This window comes from Tachypleus tridentatus, chromosome 2 (assembly GCF_004210375.1).
Source record: "Tachypleus tridentatus isolate NWPU-2018 chromosome 2, ASM421037v1, whole genome shotgun sequence".
In the NCBI taxonomy this organism is placed as follows: domain Eukaryota; kingdom Metazoa; phylum Arthropoda; class Merostomata; order Xiphosura; family Limulidae; genus Tachypleus; species Tachypleus tridentatus.
Window position 1 is genome coordinate 37,286,888 of NC_134826.1, and position 23,212 is coordinate 37,310,099.

Consider the following 23,212-nt stretch of genomic DNA (forward strand, 5'->3'; position numbering starts at 1 on the left):
AGTGCCATTCTATGACAGGTTAGAGCACAAGGTAATGTTCATGTTTATTTGTCTATTATACAGATTGTATTTGCATAACCTGTAGAATTTTCAAATTGGATATTTATAGGTGTTCAGTATCATTTTATATTTTATTTGATACTTAATTTCATCTACTACAAACTGTTAAATCATCAGTATACTTTCCTACATGAACAGTTGATAACTCTGACATCAAATATGTGATGCCATGTTGAATGGCACTAAATAAATAAGTGGCATGCACACTTTTAGTTTAGTTACTCCAGCTGTGAACATAGGGTTAAAGTGAACAATAATAAACAGCTGAAAATCACATTTTGTGAAGCCCAAACTTTTTCTATAAACATTTTTCTATTTGGAAAGAGTTCAGTAAATTTTCTATGTAAAATTTGATGATTCCAGGCATTTTGTCTATGATTCTGGGCATTTTGCCTATTTAGCTTGCAGAGTGGAAAATTCCCATTTTGTGTGCAAAGAAAAAAACACTTATGAAGTTGTAGTATAACTTCAAAAGCAAATATAATACCAAGAAGTCATATAATGACAATAGTGTTGGCCTGATACTGTGAAGAGTGACGAGAGAGCAGGGTATCAGTTGGGTTTGAAGCAAACCCTACTCATTATGACATAAGGTGGAAGGATGAGCAGTACTTGTTTTTTCAGATGCAACATGTCATGCATTAAATATGTAAACAGTATTACTGTATTGTACAAATACTGCACTTGGGACACTAATATAAATCACTAAAGTTACTATATAAATGTTTAATATTTATACAATATACATTTTTTCTGTTATTCTAGGCATTGGGCTGACATCTATGGGTCACTGCTACAAACAAATATTATGTGTGATTTCAAATGGTGGCAGGAATGACTAAAACATCATATAACATGCAGAGTAGTGAAAGAATTAATACATTCTATAATCTAAAGATTTACTTTTGTAATAGAGCTTGTACTTTGTTTTAAGTTAAAATAAGTCATTGATACCTGGCAATGAAATCACAGTTGGGCAAATCAAAAACTTGTTTTCTCAAATTTTAATCATTGAGTTTAAGGGTAGACTTAAGAAAATGAAGTTTAGGAAAGTGAAAAATGATTCAACTAAAAAAAAATACATTCATGAAATAAAAAATGAACTTAAATTTTCTTCCAGTGAGAAGTTACTGTTGTAAAAAAAGTAAATAAGTTGTGAACCTATGTATAAAATAGCATGAACTTGTACATTGTAACATTTGTTTTATTTAAAAACATCAGTAAGTTAATACTAAAGTGATATTTTTCTTGGATGAAGTAAAGTTAAGAAATTAAATATATTCTAGGACTTATTATTATTGAAATTAATATATTTATGAAAGTTCATTGTTTTGAGAATTTTATTCAGCTTGTGTAATATGTTTGTCTGAGTTACATAATTGTGACAACAGAATAGTGAACTACTTAAGCATTTTCTGGATTTGCTTCAAAATTGATGCATCTCTTGAATACATATATATATATGCTGATAATAGACAAGCTGATTACAAACCATCAAATTCTTTTACATATTTATATTTATACATCCTACATATAAGTAGGATGTATACATATCTATTGACCTATTATACATGAAATAATAAATTATGGCATATTACAAGAATAATGTTGTCACTAGCAATTCCAAATTTACTAGTAGGGAAAAATAAATAGGAATTATTTATTTTTAAAAGTTCAGATTGGGATCGGTTAGTTTTAATGTTTCCTTGATTAAATAATTTATAATTACTTCTGTGATATATTGATTAAATAATAGGTTTCTTTCTTTATAAATTGATCTTATAGTTTTCTGAGCCAACAAGAACTGTAAATGATATCTTAAAATTCTTACTTCAACATCATTTCAAAATAGTAATTAACTGCACCTAAAAAATGCATGTGTACACATAAAACATAATTGATATAATTTTCATTTATAACCTAATTAACAAAGAGGTATAAAAATTACATTTCTATTAAATTATCTTATTTAATATTACTTAGCCTGTTGCTCAACAATTACATAAAGAACTTAATTCCAGTTATTTGTTATTTTTGGAAATTGTTTTTGTACACTTTATCTTCAGCCACTTGGAATTACTCTAGTTTTGTAAGATTCAGTCAAATGAAAAATTATTTAGATCTTGTATATGTAGACATGGTAATTGTGTCAAAGCAAACTGAAAACAAATTATTTTCAAAAGCATTTGAATTGTCTACATAAGGGAAGGTGCTGATATATATTTTTTGTAACACAGAGTAAGTGTGCATCATTTACTTCTAGAAAGGTGCTTTTCAAATACAAAAATACCAATTTCTTCCAAAAAAAAAGTTAGCATTGAAAGCTAGTATACTGGGAAAATTGTTTAATGAACATTCTAGCTTAATCTATAACATATTTTTCCTTTGTCAGTCCTATTCCAAACCCTGGTACTGTTCCAGTGCAAATGATGCCACAGCCAGTGCAGTCTGTACCCATGGAATCAGCACAAAGTGCTACTATCAGTCTTTCTCTGGATAACACTGCTCAGTCTCCACAGCCTCAGGTAGACCAGAGTCAAGGAAGTGGGGTGTGGGGCTGGTTGAAAAGTCATGAATTACTGAATAAAGTTGCTGAGAAAGCTAAGGTTGGTCATTTTTTTGGATGCATTAAAGCTAACTTAGTCTCATGATGATTTGTTTTTTTCAACATTTTAATTTTCTAACTTTGGGGAAACAAGTATTTGTTAACTAATAAAACCAATTCTTTAATAAGCTCTGAACAAATACTTTACAAAACTATATTTTAAATTACATTGTTATGTTTCAAATTACTTATACTCTGCAATATTCACAAAATTATGACCATCTAGTTTGTATTTTGTAAATTTTAGTTGCTATTTATGTTTTCTACATGCATTTCTAGATGATACCCTTTTTCGTATCTAGTATTTTCTTCACAACTTTGTCAAAGTTGTTTGGTCCATCTTTTCATTAATATCTCCAAGAACACTAGTTAAATCCTAATTTTAACCAACTGTGTATATCATTTTTTTTGTTGATGTGGACTGCAAAAAATGAGATTATGGTTTAAACCCATGTTTCTTCATTTAGATTTAAGACTATTTTTAAATTATTTTTTTTAAAAGATCAGGTTTTTCGTTCCTTATTTTTTAAATGGATTGCATTTTTCATGTATGGTAAGAAGGTGCTATATTCTAAGAAAATGCATTATCTTATTTCTTATTTTATGAATCTCTTTTAGGGTTTTTCTTTTTCAACCTTTGTAGGTTATATATGTCATAGTCATCATTATTACTTTTTACTTGAATATTTTCAATGCATATTTAGTGGGATTTGAAAGTTGTATCAGATGACAATCCATTGAGACTTTTTTTATCCTTCTCTTTGAAGATGTCATTACCAAGAAGCCTAAGGATGTTTTTATACTTTAAAGCAATCCTTCTCACATGGGAAGTCTTCAGGACTTTTGGTTATCAGGCATGGAAGGATCCTTTATAAATTAATGATCCTAAGCCTTGAGTGTACTCTGCAATTTATTTTTGTGGAGTCTTTTCATTTGCCCTTGTGATGTTTCTTTTTTATTCAGGTTTAGTTGTTTATGAGTAACACTCCTATTCTTTGGATTTCATGAATGGGTTTGAGATTTTTTAGTAAGTACTGAAGGAACTGAGATGTGATTTTCTTTTTTTCTGAACTCGTGTTTGATTACGTATTATTGTGTCCATATGTGAATAACAAAATTACTTGTTCAGTGAATATTGTTTATCCCCATTTACCTTCACTTGAACATGAATTAGATTTTAATTTAATTTTCACTTTCTTTCTTTCATTTTGTATAGCAAGTAGCTATTAGGAATATATATTTACTCTATTCTGTACAATTGTTGTGAGGACTTGAACAGATGAGGAGATTAAAGTGTTCTTTGTAACTGTATATTATTTAATTTATTTGAATATGTTATTTGAAGCAGGAAATATTTAAAAGAAACACTGATTACCTTTATCAAGATTCACATTTATAAAGATATAATTTTAAGTTTTTTTTTTCAGCTTCTACTATTGCAAAAATTACTTCAATCCAAAACAGTTATGTTTTTTTTTTAATTTGTTAATGGAATGTTCTTTACATTTTCATTATGGTGGACACAATATTTTGACAATTTTATATATAGATTATGTTTACTATTAAACTTTGGTTTAATGGTGTGTTTAACAGAATTCAGTTGACTCCATGATTACCACACTAGACCCTGGAATGAAGGAATACATTTGTAAGTACTTTTATTTTGTGTCCACATTTCTTTGTAGTTAGGTAGGTTTTACTTTTGATCATTATCATTATATTTGTAACTGATTACCAAAATAAATAGATCAGTTTAATTGGTTGACTAGAAATATATAAATACATGTTTTCTTTTTTGTAGAAGATCTGGGTTGTATCTTTTTACACAATATTTGTGTGTATGTGTGTTTAAACTGCACAATTGGAAATGGGATTTTGTCACAAACTGAAAAAAATATTCTCCCATATGGGTGGTGTGGTGTTGTTCACAGGCTACCTAAGTAGTTAAAAAATTATAGCCAGAAGATAGCCGTAGTAACTTTGCCATAAATATAGAATTCAAGTATAACTGTGGTTGTGCCATGTTCAGTCAGGCTGTATATTTTCCTACAAAGATGGAAACAAGTAAAAAAAAAAAGCATCCAGTCAGAGCTAAGAACTAATATAAAAGTTATAAAAAAGACAACAAGTCTTGTTGTGGTAGTGTACTAGCATAAGTCTGTGAGGCACGTCTTTATGCTTCAATTTGGCTTCTTTAGATGTTCATTCCCTTCTCTGTTTGGCCTGTTCCACCTCTGCTTTAACCCTTTATACACTTTGTTTTCCTTATACGCTTATTGAGTCAGGTTATGTTCATTTATATTCTACTCCTTTCTTTTTCTTGTGTATTTGTAATTTGTCTGGCTCTTTTTTTTTTCCTGTGCCCAAATGTCTTCCATGATGTTCCTTTCTCTCTGAAGTTCTAGATTAATGTTATATGGCTTTTGTCCTTATTTTTTCAGGTTTTCCTCTGTCTTAATCTTGCCTTTTGCTCCTTTTCCTTGTCTAGATCATATACTTTAACTTTTCTGTTGTGAATTCCAGGCCTTCCCTCTACCAGAGGTCTAGTTTGTCACCTTTCTTGATTGTGTCTTTCACACACATGATTCTGTGGATACCCATCCTTTCTCCTGCTGTCAGTCTCATTTCCTACTGACAGTAGTTTTTAGTTATCCTTCTTGGTCTCTTTCCTTGCTCCCTTTCTCTTTTCACTTCCTTATTTGGAGACCAAAAGTTTATTTCTTGGGATCCATTGATCTCTTTTTGTGAGTCTATTCTCAAAGAGCTTTTCATAGTGACTAAACTGTGCCCACACTGTATTCTGTGTTCCCTTACCATGTCCCAAACTAGATCTCTTTCCCCTTTCTTGATGTTTCCCTCTCTGATTGAGGTGCATTTCTAGATGGGGACAGGATTTTTAACATTTGGATACTGGATAAGTGTTCACACATGATTGTGATTGACCTACTTGCTATTCATTGGACATGTTCCCATTCTTTCTCCTACTGGTGGGCCACTTGGTTGTGTTCCACTCTGTCTTTTTCAAGGTTACTTATTGCACCAACTATCAATAAGGCAATTACACTAGAACCTCTTGCTTTTAAGCATTAAACATACACTTCTGAACCCATTCACACAAGGTTGATTTTGTTGCTTGTCTTTTGCTAGGAGCTTAAATCTTGGTTTTGGGTTGACTATCTCAGCCAGTCTGGTATCTATCAATGGAGTAATTTCTGCATCCTTACGTTTTTTGTGGGGTTTACCATTGATTAGACAAATTTGCTGCTCTTATCATCTCTAGTGTTCTTCTTTTATGTTCCCTCAATCCTCATCCTTCAGCTTTGGCTGTTAATTTTTTCAGCCAGGATTGATTTCACAATCTTTCTATATGCCTATTTCCTTATTCATCTCCTCCTTATAGTTTTTGGCTACTCACATTTCTCTCCTTCTTGGGCCCTATAATTAGCATATATTTGACCAGCTCAACCTAGGTCCGTTTGACATTCAGATACACCTTTTCTTTTCCAAATATCCTTCTCTTTTTCTCTTTAGTTTCACTCTCACACATCCCTTCTTTATCAAGGAATAACTTCTGTCCATTTTCATACTTGGAATTTGCCTGATCCATCACCTGAGAAACTGGTCTTTCCAATTATTTGGTGTTCTTCTTGTCACCCTTCCACTGCTTTTGGCTATTTGCCACTGTAGTGAGACTTCCTCATGGATATTGTATTGTAAACCACCTTTCTGCCTTTTTTTCCTGACTGCTTATCAGTAACTTGTCAATCTCTGCTTTTCTTAGTTGTTGAGAGAACTTATCATTTGCATTTATCTTCTTCTGGTATCACATGGCATTTCTTTCATTCTTCCATTTAATTCTATTCCTTTATTTCCAGTTCCATCCTCTTACCCACATCACATTTTTGGATAAGATCTTAATGAAGTTTTTGCATTCTTGTGCTTATCTTATTTGAGCTGTACCATCTTTGTTTCCTGGCTCATTTCCTCCTCCTCATCTGTGATTACTGTTATTCATATGTCTATTCTATAGGTACTTCTTGAATCTTCTATCCATTGCACATATATATATTCTTTTCCCCAGAATGATCTTTTGTTCCTCAGATTTCTACTGCTCAGGAGGTTGTTTTATTTCTTTCCTCTCTCTCTTACTTCTGCCTTTCACTTATTGGGTCTTTCAGTTTTGGATTAGTCCCTGTGTCCTGTTGGGCTGTGTAATGCACCTTAATAGGGACCTCTTCCTTTCAGGATCCATATCTTTGTTTGTCTCTACCTTGGGCCATTTTTTTTCTCCAAGGACCTCTCTTTTTCTACCCTTCCAGTATATGTTCATTGATGCATCCAGTTGGCATGTTTCTCTTGGAATGTGGTTGCTTGCAGACTGTTTCACATTTCTTCACATTTGATTTACCACTTTCTTCATCCTCTTCCATCTCTTCATCACCAGTCCTAACATGAAGTCTTCTAGATTGGTATGTGAGCATTCTCCACATACTCATCTCCTCCTATAACACCTTTTGGCTGTTTTAGCTTCTGGTTATTTTCATCTTCCACAGGTTGCCATTTATCTATTTCCATGCTATCTCTGAAAATAGACAATACTTTCTCTTTTCATAGGATATCACAACAATTGTCTGGTGTTGCATACCATGCTATACATACCCAAAATCTGCAGTGCTGTCTATTGGGACATTTACACAATAGCATGCGCAGTCTACTGTGACATTTAGACCACACTTGATGTGACCTTACCTGACATGACTTGAACTGAACTTGCTTCAAAAATTCAAGCCAAGAACATCAGTCTGACATATTTTACCCAATACAATGCTGTTGACAGAAAAAACAGTGCTTGAATTTTTACGTGAAAACAATTTTCTGGATGCACCACAAGAAGCAGAGTTTTGTCATCAATTTGGTAGTGTTATGCAACAGAAAAGAAAACATGACAGGTGGAGAATACAGGCCTGTACTTTGCTGTCTTTGATGCCTTTCTAAATGATATACTAACTATATATTGGTAAGGGATCTTACAAGAAAAGGATATAAGAAGTGATTGGAAGTATTTATTATTAATAATATTCTAGTGTGTAATATGCTAGTTTACCATTCATAATGAGAATTGTATGATGTATATACCATTTGCATGATGCTATTATGCAACATCTTTTCATGATTTTTTCATATGATGATTGTTAATAAATAATAAAATAAAATATATGCCATTAATGTGATGCTATTATTCAAAATCTTTTTGTATTTGTTTAGCTGTAGTCTAAATGTTCTGGTAGACTGCATGCTATAGTGGTACCACAGAAAGTGTCCACTGTAAAATGGGGTGTTCTTTAAGGCCACTTTAGGTATCCACATGTGCACACATGCACGTTTTTTCCCCAGTTGTCTGATACAGACCATACCTATTCCTTGGACTATTATAGAAAAAGCAAGTACTAGTGAATTATTTGCCTACCTCATTGGCTCATGCTTGCTGGTTTTCACATACAAGATTTTTGGTCATCCCTTACACTGTCTTCATTAAAATACCTTACTGGATATAAGGACCAGTGGGAATCCAGGCACTTTCTTTGAGTCTTCCTGACACAAATTGTCTCCACTTCCATTGCCAATTGGAGTATAGAAGACCTTTGCCGTTTACAGTTTCTAGCTACTAGGGTGATGGACCATGGAGAATCTTCACTACTTCAATTCAATTGTGGGGACAATTGAAAAGTCTGATGGTAGAGTTAAGAACTTACCATATAGTGCCTGTTACATATACACATCCAGTATGCCCTTCTTCTACAGTCAGCATCTGTTGAGGAGAGTTGAGGTTAATGCATTTTATGCTGGTCCATAGTCCATTAATAAACGGCTCTCTTTCTGCTGTTGAAGCTAGTTCCATAGAGTTTGACAGTGCAGTTAAGACGTGTACACTATAAAAAATGTTGATGTTTAACTAATGTACCCTTCTCCTGCAGCTGGCAACTGTCATATTGAGTCTGATGGTAGAGTTAAGGCATACACAAATATCCTTATTACATAACAATGTACCCTCATCCTGTGGCTGGAGTCTTATCTCATAGAGTCTGACAGTAGAGTTTAAGTGTTCGAATTGATATTTGCTTCTTGTGCTTTTCTCCCACAGCTGAAATCTGTTCGTTAGAGTTGAAGTGAACACACAAGGAAATGGTCTGAATGCACCTCTACCACACTAAACATATTGGCTATCTGACTACTTGTGTGAGAGTACATGGATAGTCATGCTCACATTTTACCTGTCATTGTGGCATATGGGTTTTTTGGCCTTTTGTCTCTTTTATGGGCAAAAATATATCTTGGATGTTTCCCAAAACAGTGCTGCTATTGATCTCCTGCTATTGGGTGTCACATTACATGGGCTTTCTCTTCTCTTTGAGTGCTTTCTGAAGTGTATTCATCAAAGTTTAAATTTGCACTGGCTCCTCTACTGATTGAACACAGAATTAAGCTAAACTGTGTGTGGAGTACAGGTATTGTCTCAGAATTTAATATTTTCCTTAATTCCACAACTTCATTCTTCAATGAAGCAAGGAACAAAAGGTGCACAGAAAGTGTGAAGGGAGAGTTATTGCTAACAGAGTGTATTGCCCTACTATTAATGGAGGGCTTTTGTTGCATGTGAAATAAGGTGGGAGTTGCCTTAAGACTAGTTGTATGGAAGTTTTTTAGCAGATGCGAAGAAGACACCTGAACTGTGAGGGGTGGGGGAATCTATCAGAAATGCATTTTCAGGTAAGGAAATTATTAACTTTTATTTGGAGAGGGGGAAACAGGTATTTATTTTGGTATTTGGAATGCTTTTACAAAGAGTTCTTTAAAGTTATAATTGAGTCTGATTGTTTAAGGTTATTATGTATGATAATTGTTTTCTACAGTGTGATCTCTGTTTATTTCTTTTTGCACTGGTAGTATAAGTAATTTTCTTTTAAATGAGAATATGTATTTGTTAAAATAAATAACATAAGTGTTTGAAAAAAACAGTAGAGCTGGGTAATTAAACTGATTAATAAATGTACTTAATTACCCATGAACATTAGTTGTGTCAATTGATGTCATGTAAAATAACCTAATAATCAGAATTACAGTTAAATTGAGTAATGTAATAAAAATAATCAGTAATTGAAAAAGTGCTTCTGATTATTGCTGATTTTAATTATTACAACTATTTAAACAATTTTAATATTTCTATTGTGATTTTCCAGTATTAGTTTGATTATTTCAATGTTTTTAAGATTGATTGAAATGGTATTTCTAATTTGTAATTATTTTTGTTATTCCAACTGTCCAAATCTCAAGTCACTTTTCTGCCTTGATTGGATAGCAGTTAGGTGAAAACTATTAATGTATTAAAGTTTTTGTATTGCACTTTATTAACTATTTTCTTTAAATTGGCTGGAAGTGTTCTGTTCAAGCTAAATATACACACGTGCTGTTATTCACTTGAAGATTCGGGAGGGGACATTGACATAATTGTTGCCTCAGACAAAGAAGTAAAGGTTTCACCCATTCGAGAGGCTTTCCAACAAGTGTTTGGTCGAGCAAGTGTTAAAGGAATTGCAGCACAAGCTCAGACTATTGCTTCCCAACCCATTGGATTTTCTGCTGGAGTGAAGGGTGCGGAAGAAAGGATCAATTATCTTCACCAACAGGGTTTGGTTCAACCATTCCAAATTGTTGTTGCTGTGGAGAACTTCCTTGCTGAACTTACTCCAGATAGGTAAGAGATGTAATAGTTAATTCATTAAGAACCTCTTTCTGAAGTAATCTAACTAGATATATCCAGACTGAAATAATTTAAAAGTAACATTTCAATTAAGAAAAACAATCATGCATAAACAAAGAATATATAAATATTTTATAATATAAATCAATACACCAAAAAACTAAATAATAATAATAAAATTATATTGAATTATCATTATCAATTATCATTTTGTGTACAGAATTGCATTTTAGATTAATAATATTAAAAACTTGACACTTCTCTGTTGATTAAAATTTTGGCTGTGACACAGAAGTCATTTATGTCCTCCAATCATTAAGGGCAAAAAATATTCATGCTCATTAGAACATACTTGTATTTCTATGAAACTCATTATTACTTTAGGATACTATTATGATCATTTCATTGAACAGAAATTGTCACCTTAGAATGTAGTTAGTTGACCTTAGCAGGAACTGGTTGAATACCTTGTACAAAGTACTTAGTTTTCTCAAAACTTGTCTGAGCAGAAAATTTTTTTTATCTTACATGCCTAGTACAGAGTAGTTAACCTTTATTTTAAAAAAGTCTTTATTCATGATTGGCACAACACTTTAAAAAAACAATATTACTTTTTCTGCAGTTGGTATGATATAGGCTGCCTTATACTCCAAGATATGAAATCAGGTATTACTCTTCAAACCTTCACTCAAGCTACTCCAGTGCCTCAACAGTACCTACTTCAGGCCCAAGACAGAACCCCTTCTGACTACCCCCTAGGCTGGTCTGGCTGTGCTGTTACTATTGGACATATCATTGGGCCAGCCTTGGGTGTTCCTCATACAGAGTGGCAGGCAGCCATGACAGGAGTGTCATGCCGAGAGATCTTGTTTATGGCAGCAAAGGGTCTGGCTGGTCTGTACAAGGCCAGGTTGCAGAGATAATAATCAGTAGGAGTCTTTGAAGTATTGTAAGACTGTAATGTCGTCTAAAGACTCTTGTTTGGCCTTTTAATATTTTATGCAAAAGTTGCATGGCAAGTCAGTGTATTAAAGAAACTGTCAGGAAAGAGCATTATTTATAATTATCACTAATAGTAATAATACAGTTATCTTTTCAATGAACACTTGGTGACAAAAAAATACACGTAAAATACACAAGTTTTTAAACTTAGAAATTTTAAATATTTATGTTGTATTAATTTTCATTTCATAAGATGCAAAATAAAAGTTTTTCCATTAAAATAAACAGAAATTGGGAAAAAAAGGATATTATGTTGACAGACAGTGACAAAAATGGTATAATATCCATGATATACATGAGAAACCTTTTCATTATGTGTGTGTGTCTCAACTGAGTTACTAACTTCTCTTAAAATTGGCTTTCTAATCTAATCATTTAGTTTCTTACGAACAAGAAACAAACTGATTTTCACTTTGGTTATCTATGGTAAAGTAATAGCTACTTGTACACTTTTCCTCATTTTTTTATCTGTAGTTGCTTATGGCATTGAATTTTGTATGTGTATTAAAAGAGGAATATTAATTGTTGTTTCAAGTAGACTATTATTATTTTACTCAGTTTTTTAAGGAACACTTGATTCAAACTAACTGATCTTATTGGCATTTTTATCTGTAGAAACTACACTATGTGCCAGATTATGCAACTGTATGTTGCTATAAATGATAGATAGATGTAGACTATTCTTGTTCAGGGAAGTAACAACCAGGGGTAGGACAACTACTATCTTTCTGTGAAGCTCAGTAGTTGTGAAAAGTTAATAAATATCATATACTTGGGATTCTCAAATGTTTCTTTGGTAAAATGACTGGCATGCACACATAGCTATAATAGTAATTGTTAACTATAAACGTATATATATAAGAAAGTGTAAACTCACAAGCTGTATTTGAGCATTTATCAAATACTGATGTGTTGCATAAAACCTCTGACAAATATAGGACATTGTTGTGAAAAAACTATTTACATTAATTTCATATTCTTACACGAGTTTTTGTTTTCTTTTAAAATGTATATTTTATTAGAATTTAGAAAATATCTAAAATTCACAAAATTTCAGAAACTTGTCACAAAATTTGACAGATTTAAAAAATTGCTTATGTCCAGCACAGTCAGAAATCAGTCGTTTAAATGTTATAGAGAATTAAGGTTTTGATATACTTATTTATGTAACTAAAAAAAATAAATACTGTTCTACAATAATATGTTGATCACCTCTGTTTATTTACAAAATAAACTAGAATCCAAAAAACGCTGAAAAGTTTTCTGTCTTTTATGTTTTTGTAAATTGATGTAGCAAATCATTTTCAGAAAGGAAAACTGTGACAAAATGTTTGTACATGTTAACTTACAAAGTAGGAAGATGTGTATTAACAGTTTTTATCTTTAACCACAAGAGATTGGAAAATTATCATAGGTGGAGTAGCAAGGTATGAGGAAATTGTCGTTTTGAATATACAGGGTGTCTCAAAAGTTAGCTGTCGTTTGTAACATTGAGGGACTTAGCATTACTTTTCATGTTAATTTAAAGATTTATATAATAGCATTAATTGATGAACGTCTTGATGATGTGGATTGAATGTCTCCCTGTCGTATTGGTTTTGATGGTGGATATTTTGAGCATATGCTCTAAACACGAATAGATATTGAATCTACAACAGCTAAATTTGGGGACGGTCAGTGTTAAATGTAAGGTATACGTTTATTTGAAATTTGGGGAGGAGAAGAAAGTGTAGACACTGTTATTTTCTTACTGACAGGGTGCATTACGTATTACAGCATTAGATGGCTCTGCTTATCGTTTAAACAAATGATTACTTCTTTTATTTGAAAGTTTTGTAAGTAAAGTCAGTGTGTATAATTTCTTTATCTACTTTGCTTCTATGCAACTCATTTTAATTTGTAAGTTCTATGAAGTAAATTATTTTTCTTATCTTGTATATTGTATTGCAAAAACAACAAAAACGATTCAAATACTTTGACCTAATCCAGTTAATAGAAGATAATTAAAAACTGTTAATTTAAAAAGAGGGATAAGGATCGTCAAAAATGTACAGAATTAACGAACATTTAATTTTTAAAAGTTTCGTAATATACATATCCCATATTCAGCAAGTTATATTGAATAAGATAGATTATTAGGTACATAACGTTTAAACATGTTATCAAAATTAATTAAAATACAAAATAAAAGGATGGGATAATTCTAAAGGCAACCAAATAAACATAGGATACGATGATGCAACAATATTATACAAGTATTCAAAACGGATTTAATTGTAGCGAAGTTGTGTTATTATTTAAAGTTGGGAGTTTATTTATAATACGTAAAGTTTTTAAATTCAAAGATCAATATTGGATAATCCAGATGAAATAACTTTGTACTAAGTAATCAAGACGAGATGGTTAATGTTTTTATGATTTGTGCAAATTGTATAGTGTGGTGGATTTGATAGTTTTTTTTTACAAGTTCTGCTTCATACTCCAATATGTACATGTATTATAAGTTATCCCGGACGAGTATCCAATTTACTGTATGATGTATTATAATTTATCTCGGACGAGTCTCTTGTTTAGTGTTACGTATGTTAACATTCACGATTTCAAATAGCCTGAAATTAGAAGTTAACTGAATGTCGATATGTTTCAAATTTATGATATTTGCTAACAAGATTAATACACGCAGTGTTCTTTCTTAACACAAATATATTTTAATGTATAAACAACAGTACAATTTGTAATAACGGTTATTACAAATGATTTAAATAAAAAAGTTTTACAAACAATAATTACTGTTCTATTTGGTGTATAACTTAATATTTTATCGACAGTTCACGATGAGCGAATTAATTCTGAGTTGATATTGTTATACTTTATTCTTGGCTGACCTTATGCTGCTTACAAGATGACTTATTCGACGAAGATATCTAATATCCTTGTAAAAGTACTAATGTCTGAAGTGAATTCACTGAGATTAAACGGTTTGTAATGTTCGAAGTCTATAAACGTTCCTAGTCAGATATGTATAGTTTTCTGATTAATAAGCATTAATCACAGTTATAGCGTTTGAAGCTTATAGTATATCAACTATATCAAACAAACAATATATAAATCGTCTCTTGAGGCGTCGATTTATAAACTTTAGGCAAGGTTCTTAAAAGTTCAGTTGGCAAAAATGTAAAATATATATTGTCGATTCTTTCACCATAGAGTCTTCTACAGATTTAAAGAATAAGTTACACGCATCTCTAAATGTATATTTAACTACAACAAAATTAAATATTAAAATAAATATACATTAGTACATCTGTTACAAGGCTTACGGGTTTAATTGGTGTATAGTTTTGTCGATATGAGTGGCATTGCAGCCACCACATGTATATGTATGTATATGAAATCCTTGAATGTATAGTTGTAGGTAATAGATCTTTACACCTGATTATATTTTGCATTTTGAAAGGTGATTTAAATATCATTGGTAGATGAACGTTTTAATTATTCTTAAAATGTCTGACTTCAGTATGAAACGTTGCTTTACTAAGAAAGGAACGATCAGTCTTAATGAGTATTTATATATATATAAAAAAAACATTTATTTCCGTAGCGGCCTTTCCTTCCGTTTAGTAAAATGACAAGATTTGTTTTGAATTTCGCGCAAAGCTACTCGAGGCCTATCTGCGCTAGCCGTCCCTAATTTATCAGTGTAAGTCTAGAGGAAAGACAAATAGTCATTACTATCTACTGCCACTTCTTAGGCTGCACTTTTAGCAATTAATAGTGCGACTGAATGTCACATTATAACGCTCCTACGGCTGAAAGGGTGAGCATGTTTGGCGTGACGGGATTCGAACCCGCGACCCTCAGATAGCGAGTCGATGACCCTATCCACCTGATCATACTGCGCAATATGACAAGGAACGATAATATATAACGAGAAAAATCCGAATTGTTACTTAGCAAAGTTGAGTGCTCTAATGTGCTAATTGCACCCATTGTATCGCAAAAAACATTTTTGCCTACAATGCATTCTATTCAATAACCTTAGTTTAAAGACAAACGCAGTGCAATTTTAGCTATTCAAATAACACGGGAATGACAAAAGACAGTTTTGAACGACTCACCAGACAATCATATTGTGTACACGTTATGATCTAAGAGATTGTGTTGACTGCACATTTTAAATTTATTCATGTTAAAAATATGGAAAATTACTGTTGAATTTTTCCAACGGATATATACTGGTAATTACATTTTCTTTCAAGCATAACAGAAGTAAGCGAAACATTTTTTTTATAGTGCAACAGCAATTTTTTCAAATACTTTTTTAAGTTGTACTTTGATTTGATAATATTTTTGGACGAATATTAATAAAATAATTATTTAACGGCCAAGGTAAAGTTTTGCTGAAGAAAGTGTGTAGTAATAATTTTCAAATGAAATATGATCACTGTTGAATAAAGTCACATCTGCTTCTATATAGGATTACCATATTTCCAGAGAGGAAATGTGGAATAATTCTAAAAATGGAGTGACGCTGTGAGAATTCCTGATGCAGCTTAAATTACAATAAAATATATATCCCAATTTGCTAAACAATATTGTATTTATTTATCGCGTTTTAAAACTATAGACAAATAACATCTGTTAAAATCTTAAATAGGATAAAAATAATAAACGCATCTAAGTTGTTTTGAACCTAGTCATAATAAAAATGTTGCCTCCTCGTTTCTTTTTTCGTTGTTGGGTTGTTTCTTATTTCTCAATTCCTTTGTCAGGTGCTTCTTCTTTAAAGTACATTAGAACTGTTTATAATAAAATACAGTACATATTAAATTCATAGTGAAATACAGAGAGACTTTGATAACTTGCTACTTTTAATTATTCTGATCGTGGCAAACAAAATAAAGCTAAAAACCGTAGTATCTAGTGATCTGGAAGAAAGTGATGTAATAGATTATAAAATTTGGTTAGCTGCTTTTGGGTTTTGCCATTGTATACAAAAACTACTAGAGAATAGTCGAATACGTATCTATCATATTTATAGTAGAATAGGTAAAACGCATTCTTCGTAAAAAGCAGGCATAAAACTAGAATTACAGAAAATTTTAACATAGTTTTAAAAATTAATTTAAAAATACAACTATGTGTGAAATTAATGATAATTTGCTTAATAATAAAGTATATAAAATAAGCTACAAAAATAATGATATAATAATAAAACAACTGTACTTTATTATGTACTTTACTATTTGAGAATAAATTTATTTATGATTTAAACTTGTGTAATCTTGTACATTTTCTTTTAAGAAGTTGTATAATAGTTGCATTGCACTTATTTTTCGAATTTGCATAAAAAATAGCATTTACTTACAACTACCAAAAGTCTGTTTGCTAGTAATCACAAACTTACACAATGAGCTATATGTGCTTTATACATGATGTATTGAAGCCGGAGTTTTAGTGATATGAGCCTTCAGATTTATCGCTACACTGCTATACCGGGAGTACCAGTACCAGCCATAATAGTGAGACGGTGTAGTTCGATTCCCCTCAGCGGACTCGGCAGATAGCTCGATGTGGCTTTGCTATACGAAAACACACACACAGTGTAGTTAATTTCACTGTTGTTGATCGTCAGGCTGTATTCGTTTAGGTACTCAAATGAATATTAAAAACTACGTTTTTTTTTTAAATCAATTAAACCGAAAAGAATGTGGTATGTGTTGTTGAGAATTAAGTCCCCACAGTAACATTACAATGGCTCAACCATAGCAACCAGGTTCTTGGTTAGCAAAGTACAAATAACTCATTAAAATACATGCTATGGAACTTTAAAGGTTACTGTAGCTATGAATAAAGGATCAAATAATAATAAAAGTGCAAAATTTGATTTTTCTACAAAGAATTTTGTATTTTAAACATAACCAGCACCTTATGCGACACCTGAGCTAAACACCCATAGCCCTCGCATGTTTGAATGCTGATTCTAAAGAAACGGTAATAAATTAGCATTACCTAACGCCCACACAAATACTATAAGCCACCACTTTTTTAAGGTGCTTTTAACTAAATATAAATTGTGTAGTAGCATGTCACAAGTGCGAACCTTGAGCCTTTTAATCCACATTCTACCACTTTAATACTACTAGGTCACGTCAAGCCTTTCTGACCAACGAAATCTTTACCTTAGAAACAAACTCACTAAACTGCTGTGTATATTAAAATGAGTAAATACTTAGAGCAAGATTGCACTGCCACATAAATGTAAGGAAACGTTGAAGACTATTGTATTTCATACTTTTGTCAAAGGCAAAAAGTGAATAAATCTGACACAAATCAAAACAGAAACGATAAAAACCGACTATAATCTTGAAATGAATGTTTCTGGAAAAAATATCTATTACGTGCCAACTAGAAACTCATAACTCGTACACCATGTATAAGCATATGTAAATATAAGTTTTGAAATAAGTGAATATATATATATATATAATTATTTACGTATTATACTCCTTACGTTTGCTTTTTAAAGTTGAGTAGAATAATCTCGATGAACCTACAGGACCTTTGTTGTCCTTTAAATGCTAAATTACGAGTATATTATAATATTAGTAGCTAAGTGTACGACAAATCGACGCCAGTAATTATCGAGCCTACTCTGTACTCAAAGAAGCTGCCTCTGGGTTTGGATCGTTGTTGAGTAGAGTGCAGGGGAAGGGTAGTGATTGAGACAGACATCACTTCGTAGTTTTATCGAGTGGTGCCACAAGATGAAGAGTTCCAAAGTGTGTGATTAGGAAGGGTGAGAGATGAGATAAACAGGTACAGATATTTGTTCAGAGGTTTGCGAGTAAAAATACATAGGGTGTTTTTGAATGTCAGTTTGTGTGATATTATACAAATATACTAGTGTAGTTTTTAAACCAATATTTATTTCTGAATCATCATTATGGCTACTTCAGTAGCAATTATAAAATCGATTCATTATTATGTAAAACTAATATTTGGTATATTATAGATTAACTAATTTGTATAGTGTACTTTATAAATAGTCATGCAATAGTTTATCTTATAAATACATATTTCTTAAAAGAACTGTTTTTTTCATATTGATCTAAAGTTCTCAATTTATAAGTATGAAACATATTCATACCAATACACTGATGAGTGATGTTTATCATTATAAAATTCCCTTCAGTGGAACAGCTGTATGTTTGCAGACTTACAACGCTAAAAACCGGGTTTCGATACCGTTTATGGGCAGAGCACAGATAGCCCATTGTGTAACTTTGTTCTTAATTCAAAACAACAACAACATCATCAAATATTTTTGATAACAAGAAAATATTTTATATTGAGTAGACAATAAAATTAAACTAAGCCCAACTAAATGATGAACAGAGCTGTGACAGTGTTGGTTGTTACTTAGTGTTAAACTTACCCTGGATGACATTCTTTGGTAAAAGTTTAGTTTTGTCTATTAATACATTTAAATTTAAAACTTCGAAATTTACAGAAAAGAAGTTTTATGATCTTCACGCTGTTATGCATAATATTTGGTCTACCACTACCTACAATGTGATGTCGATCAAGAGCTTACCCATAAATTATCTATAAACGTCTCTCAGAGGTGGATCTTTATCTCTATCTTATATATAAATGATTCTTTACATCTGCACCAGAGACAATCTCAGTTTCTCAAGCGCATTGTACAATTACAGTTGAGCGTGAGGGGTGGTGGTGAAAGTGAAAGTTTAGTCTTTCTGAAAAAGATATTCATGTCTGTGCTTCCAGTGGAGAGCAGTGACTTGTTATTGATATGGATAACATCTGTAATAACCTTAGAAGGATCACATATGGATGTATAATACTCTTTCACAGATGATATACATATCAGTTGACTTTTGGAGCTGTTGAGATATATCTGAATACAAAAGTCTGGATTCAAGATAATAAAAATTTAGAATGTTTATCACTGTCCTTCTAAATCTTGATTATCTTGTATTCACACTCAAGAGCTTTCTTAACTTCTTCTGCCACACAAATTCCAATAAAAGTTCGTTCTTTTTCCAAGTGTTGAAATGAATGTTGTGATTTATCTTTTACATGAGAACTCACACAGAGAAAGAGTTAATTTTTATGACGTCTTTAGGGAGAACTGGACGATAGTTTTCTTTCTGGTAATAGCTTGCACTGAACAAACTCAAATAAGTATCTAAATCAGAAATATCAACAATAATTATAACTGAATACCCAACAGAGTACTCACAGTACTTATTGATCTAAATTTGTAGTGATACGTTTTGTTTTTTTTTTCATCCTTTACATCATACAAGTCTGATAGCATTGACTCCACTTCCACAGAAAGTATCACAGACGTCAAGATGAAAAACTACTTCAGGGACTGAAGGAAATATTGTAAATCAGCATTCCCTTTCTTCATTGTGCTAAACGCCTGTTCCATAAAAATGGCAATACAGTAACATAGAACTTCAAGTTGTCACTGTCTCTTATGATTACGTTTTCTTACAGCCCACTTTGGTGAGTTTATAAAAATGTTACTGGTGTCTGAGCATAATACTAGTGACATCCCTGATAGTAATTCCCATTAAACTTGTAAATGGTGTGTCATTCCCTGCGTAGACTGTTTCATTTCTTCTGTAATTGAGAATTTATTTTTTTCCACCATTCAAGGAATGTTGAATGTTGACCCTTTGTGATTTATTGATAAAACAGCTTCTGATCACTGGCCTGTCTATATATCTGTTAAATGTGTTCTACCCATAATTGGGAATCAGAGCAATATATTGTGGGGAACAAGCTTCTTCCTTTATATAGATACAGAAACAGTAGGGGTGCATTTAATGGGATCAATATCACATATCTATAGAAACTCGTCCATAAACTAGAAACAACATTGGAATGACAGTATCTGAAAAAACGAACAGGACACAAAGATTACATATCTGCTTGTTCAATACATATATTGTACACATGTATAACAATTAAAAGGAACTCATTGACTTTTTACTTACTTTTAAAGCTAGATAACGTTATTAAAATCATTCTTAGAGCTAAAGATGTATCCTTTGTATTGTGTCACTTTCGGTTCCACTTCAGGAATTTATCCATAAAAAATATTAACATGGTATCAGGTGAATAAAAATGGGTGCCTTGTATAAGTCTCTGGTTATTATGTTTGTTTTGTTTAATAGATAATAAAAATAGCTCTTCTGTAACTCTTTCAAATCAATGGATGTTTTACTAAAATCATAGGAACAAAACTGAAGCTTTCGATGTTTCTAATATTGAGGAATTTTATCTCCATTAACTTACTTTTCAACCATTGACAATAGTATCTGGCCTAGTGGATTAATGGGTCAAATAATTCAAAATAAAATGGCTCTAAAATTCCTTTATATTATGGACAGTCGCTGTATATCTAAAGACTCTCATAAAAATCTTTAGTAGTTTCATACCCTTCAATATTGTTTCCTCACCGTCAAAATATTGGGTTGAGGAATAATTCGTGAGCGTTTTTTCAAGTTAAAAAATATATTCATAAATGAAACGCTTTCGCAAAATATTTCATGTCATTTGGTAGATAATTTTTTGCTCTAATAGATGGTGTGTTTGATTTTCATATGTCTTTAATTTTTGCTTTCTTTTTCAGCTCATTAAATGGAATGTCAAGTGGACAAAATCAAACATTTTCGACACCATCTGCTTTTCGCATTTAATTTCTTGCAAGTTCGTTTAAAACAATGCATACTATATACCTAGGTATTACATGAAATAAAGTATCATAATAAATGTTTTGGGTTTCATGTGTTCATGCATTGAAGTATTGTATAGTCTTGCATGTAATGCTTGAATGAAATTATTTAAAAACGCTCATGAATTATTCCTCAACCTAATATTACACAGCATAGTAATTAATTTCACGTGTTTCTGTTTTCTGATCGATTTCAAAATCGTAAACATATAATTCTGTGAAGGATATTTAACGTACATAGACTGAAAAACACATGAATAGTTTTGTGTTATAAGATTAATTTCATATACTGCATATTCCACTTCTTCACATCGAGAACTACATGGAAAACATATTTTTCTCTCTAGATAACACTATTTAGCTTTTAGTATTTGATTTATTCTGTTATATTGCTATGGTGGTTTACAGAACCAGTCATAAACTGCGTAGACTGTCTATTCATCTTTTGTGCAATTGGTCTAATGACATAGATTACAATAAGAAGAACGATGATGTGTATTTAAGTATCTAAGATAAATGATTACAGTAATACCAGGAAAACGGGCCTGGCATGGCCTAGCGCGTTAAGGCGTGCGCTTCGTAATCTGAGGGTCACGGGTTCGCGCCAAACATGCTCGCCCTCCCAGCCGTGGGGGCGTTATAATGTTAGGTCAATCACACTATTCGTTGGTAAAAGAGTAGCCCAAGAGTTGGCGGTGGGTGGTGATGACTAGCTGCCTTCCCTCTAGTCTTACACTGCTAAATTAGGGATGGCTAGCACAGATAGCCCTCGAGTAGCTTTGTGCGAAATTCCAAAACAAACAAATACCAGAAAAGCGTCGTATTAGAAAGTGAAGGGCCTTTATAGACAGCATTACCAAAGTTACCTGAGAACACAATGTAGAACTTGATCTCTAAATGATTCTCAAACTTAGTTATTTCTTCAATACTTCAAGGATCCAAAGAGACGTCCACTGCTTCATGCAATTTCTTAGCCGTGCTTGTCAGCAAAGGTTTACGTTGTTCTCTGATGAATGTATACATAGTATTTAGCGTCCTTTTAGAGGGAAGCTGAGACAACTATAAAGATCTCGCACAGCGAATGTTATTAGAATTGTTATAACAGATCTGTGCCCATATTATTCATCTTTTAACCTCAACCAGATCCAGTTGGTAATTCCAGGGTTTTTATTTCAATTTTGAATGACTCGCCCAAAGGTAAATAATTTCTATTTTGACTAATATTTTCATAATTTCATCATTATGTAAAGTACATCTTTATTTTTAATACAGATACTTATTAACCAATCAAAATAATTTGAAAAAAATACAGAACTGTTTCGTACAGAACATGTTGAATATTTTACCGAAGTGACTTCGTAACAGATGAAATAGATTGGTTGCGTGACTCACGTTTAAGGTCAAATTGTGTATAGTTGACATGGCATTGCATATCTTAATGTATTTACGAAAACAAAGAATAAACACAAATGACTGCTTTGTCATCATCGTTAGAACGAAAGTGCTTGATTCCTCGGGTTGCCTGAGTACAGAACAAGAAAATTTTAATCATTGATGAAAACAATAATCCACAAAAGTGAAAACATTTTTATTATATGTTTGTACTGCTTAATTAAGTTGCTAGACTAATTACTTTTTCTGTATAAAGAAAAGAATTATCTTGATAAAAGAACAACATAAAAAATAGTTTGAAAAACTTCCTATATTAAACACACTCAGTTAAGGAATAATAAAACTATATGAGTTGTGTGAGCTACATTATAATGTATGTCTTTCATAATTTTACACAAAACTTTAAAAAAGAGCTACAATAATTTTATCATAATTTACTTAAGAAGAAAAACTATACTTTTTCTGAATCTTATGAATATTTAATTTTGATACTGTTATTGAAATGAAGACAAACATGATTGTAATTTACCACTACAATTGTTGCCATGTGGTTTATTCAGTAAAACAATCAACTGTAAACGAATTTAGATTTGGATATAAAAATTAATTTTTAAACGTAAAC

At 31.9% G+C, this 23,212-nt stretch overlaps 1 protein-coding gene across 4 annotated transcripts in view; it reads left to right on the forward strand.

Annotated features, from left to right (window-relative positions):
* LOC143241032 (protein PRRC1-B-like) overlaps window positions 1-14,208 on the forward strand; it is a 46,007-nt gene extending 31,799 nt beyond the window's left edge. For all 4 annotated transcript variants that reach the window (XM_076484488.1, XM_076484462.1, XM_076484469.1 and 1 more), the window contains exons 4-7: window positions 2,453-2,666; window positions 4,259-4,313; window positions 10,148-10,418; window positions 11,047-14,208. In XM_076484488.1, coding sequence (XP_076340603.1) covers window positions 2,453-2,666; window positions 4,259-4,313; window positions 10,148-10,418; window positions 11,047-11,347 — 841 coding nt within the window. In that variant the 3' untranslated portion in view covers window positions 11,348-14,208. The remainder of the gene's footprint in view (window positions 1-2,452; window positions 2,667-4,258; window positions 4,314-10,147; window positions 10,419-11,046) is intronic.
* Window positions 14,209-23,212: the final 9,004 nt, after the last annotated feature.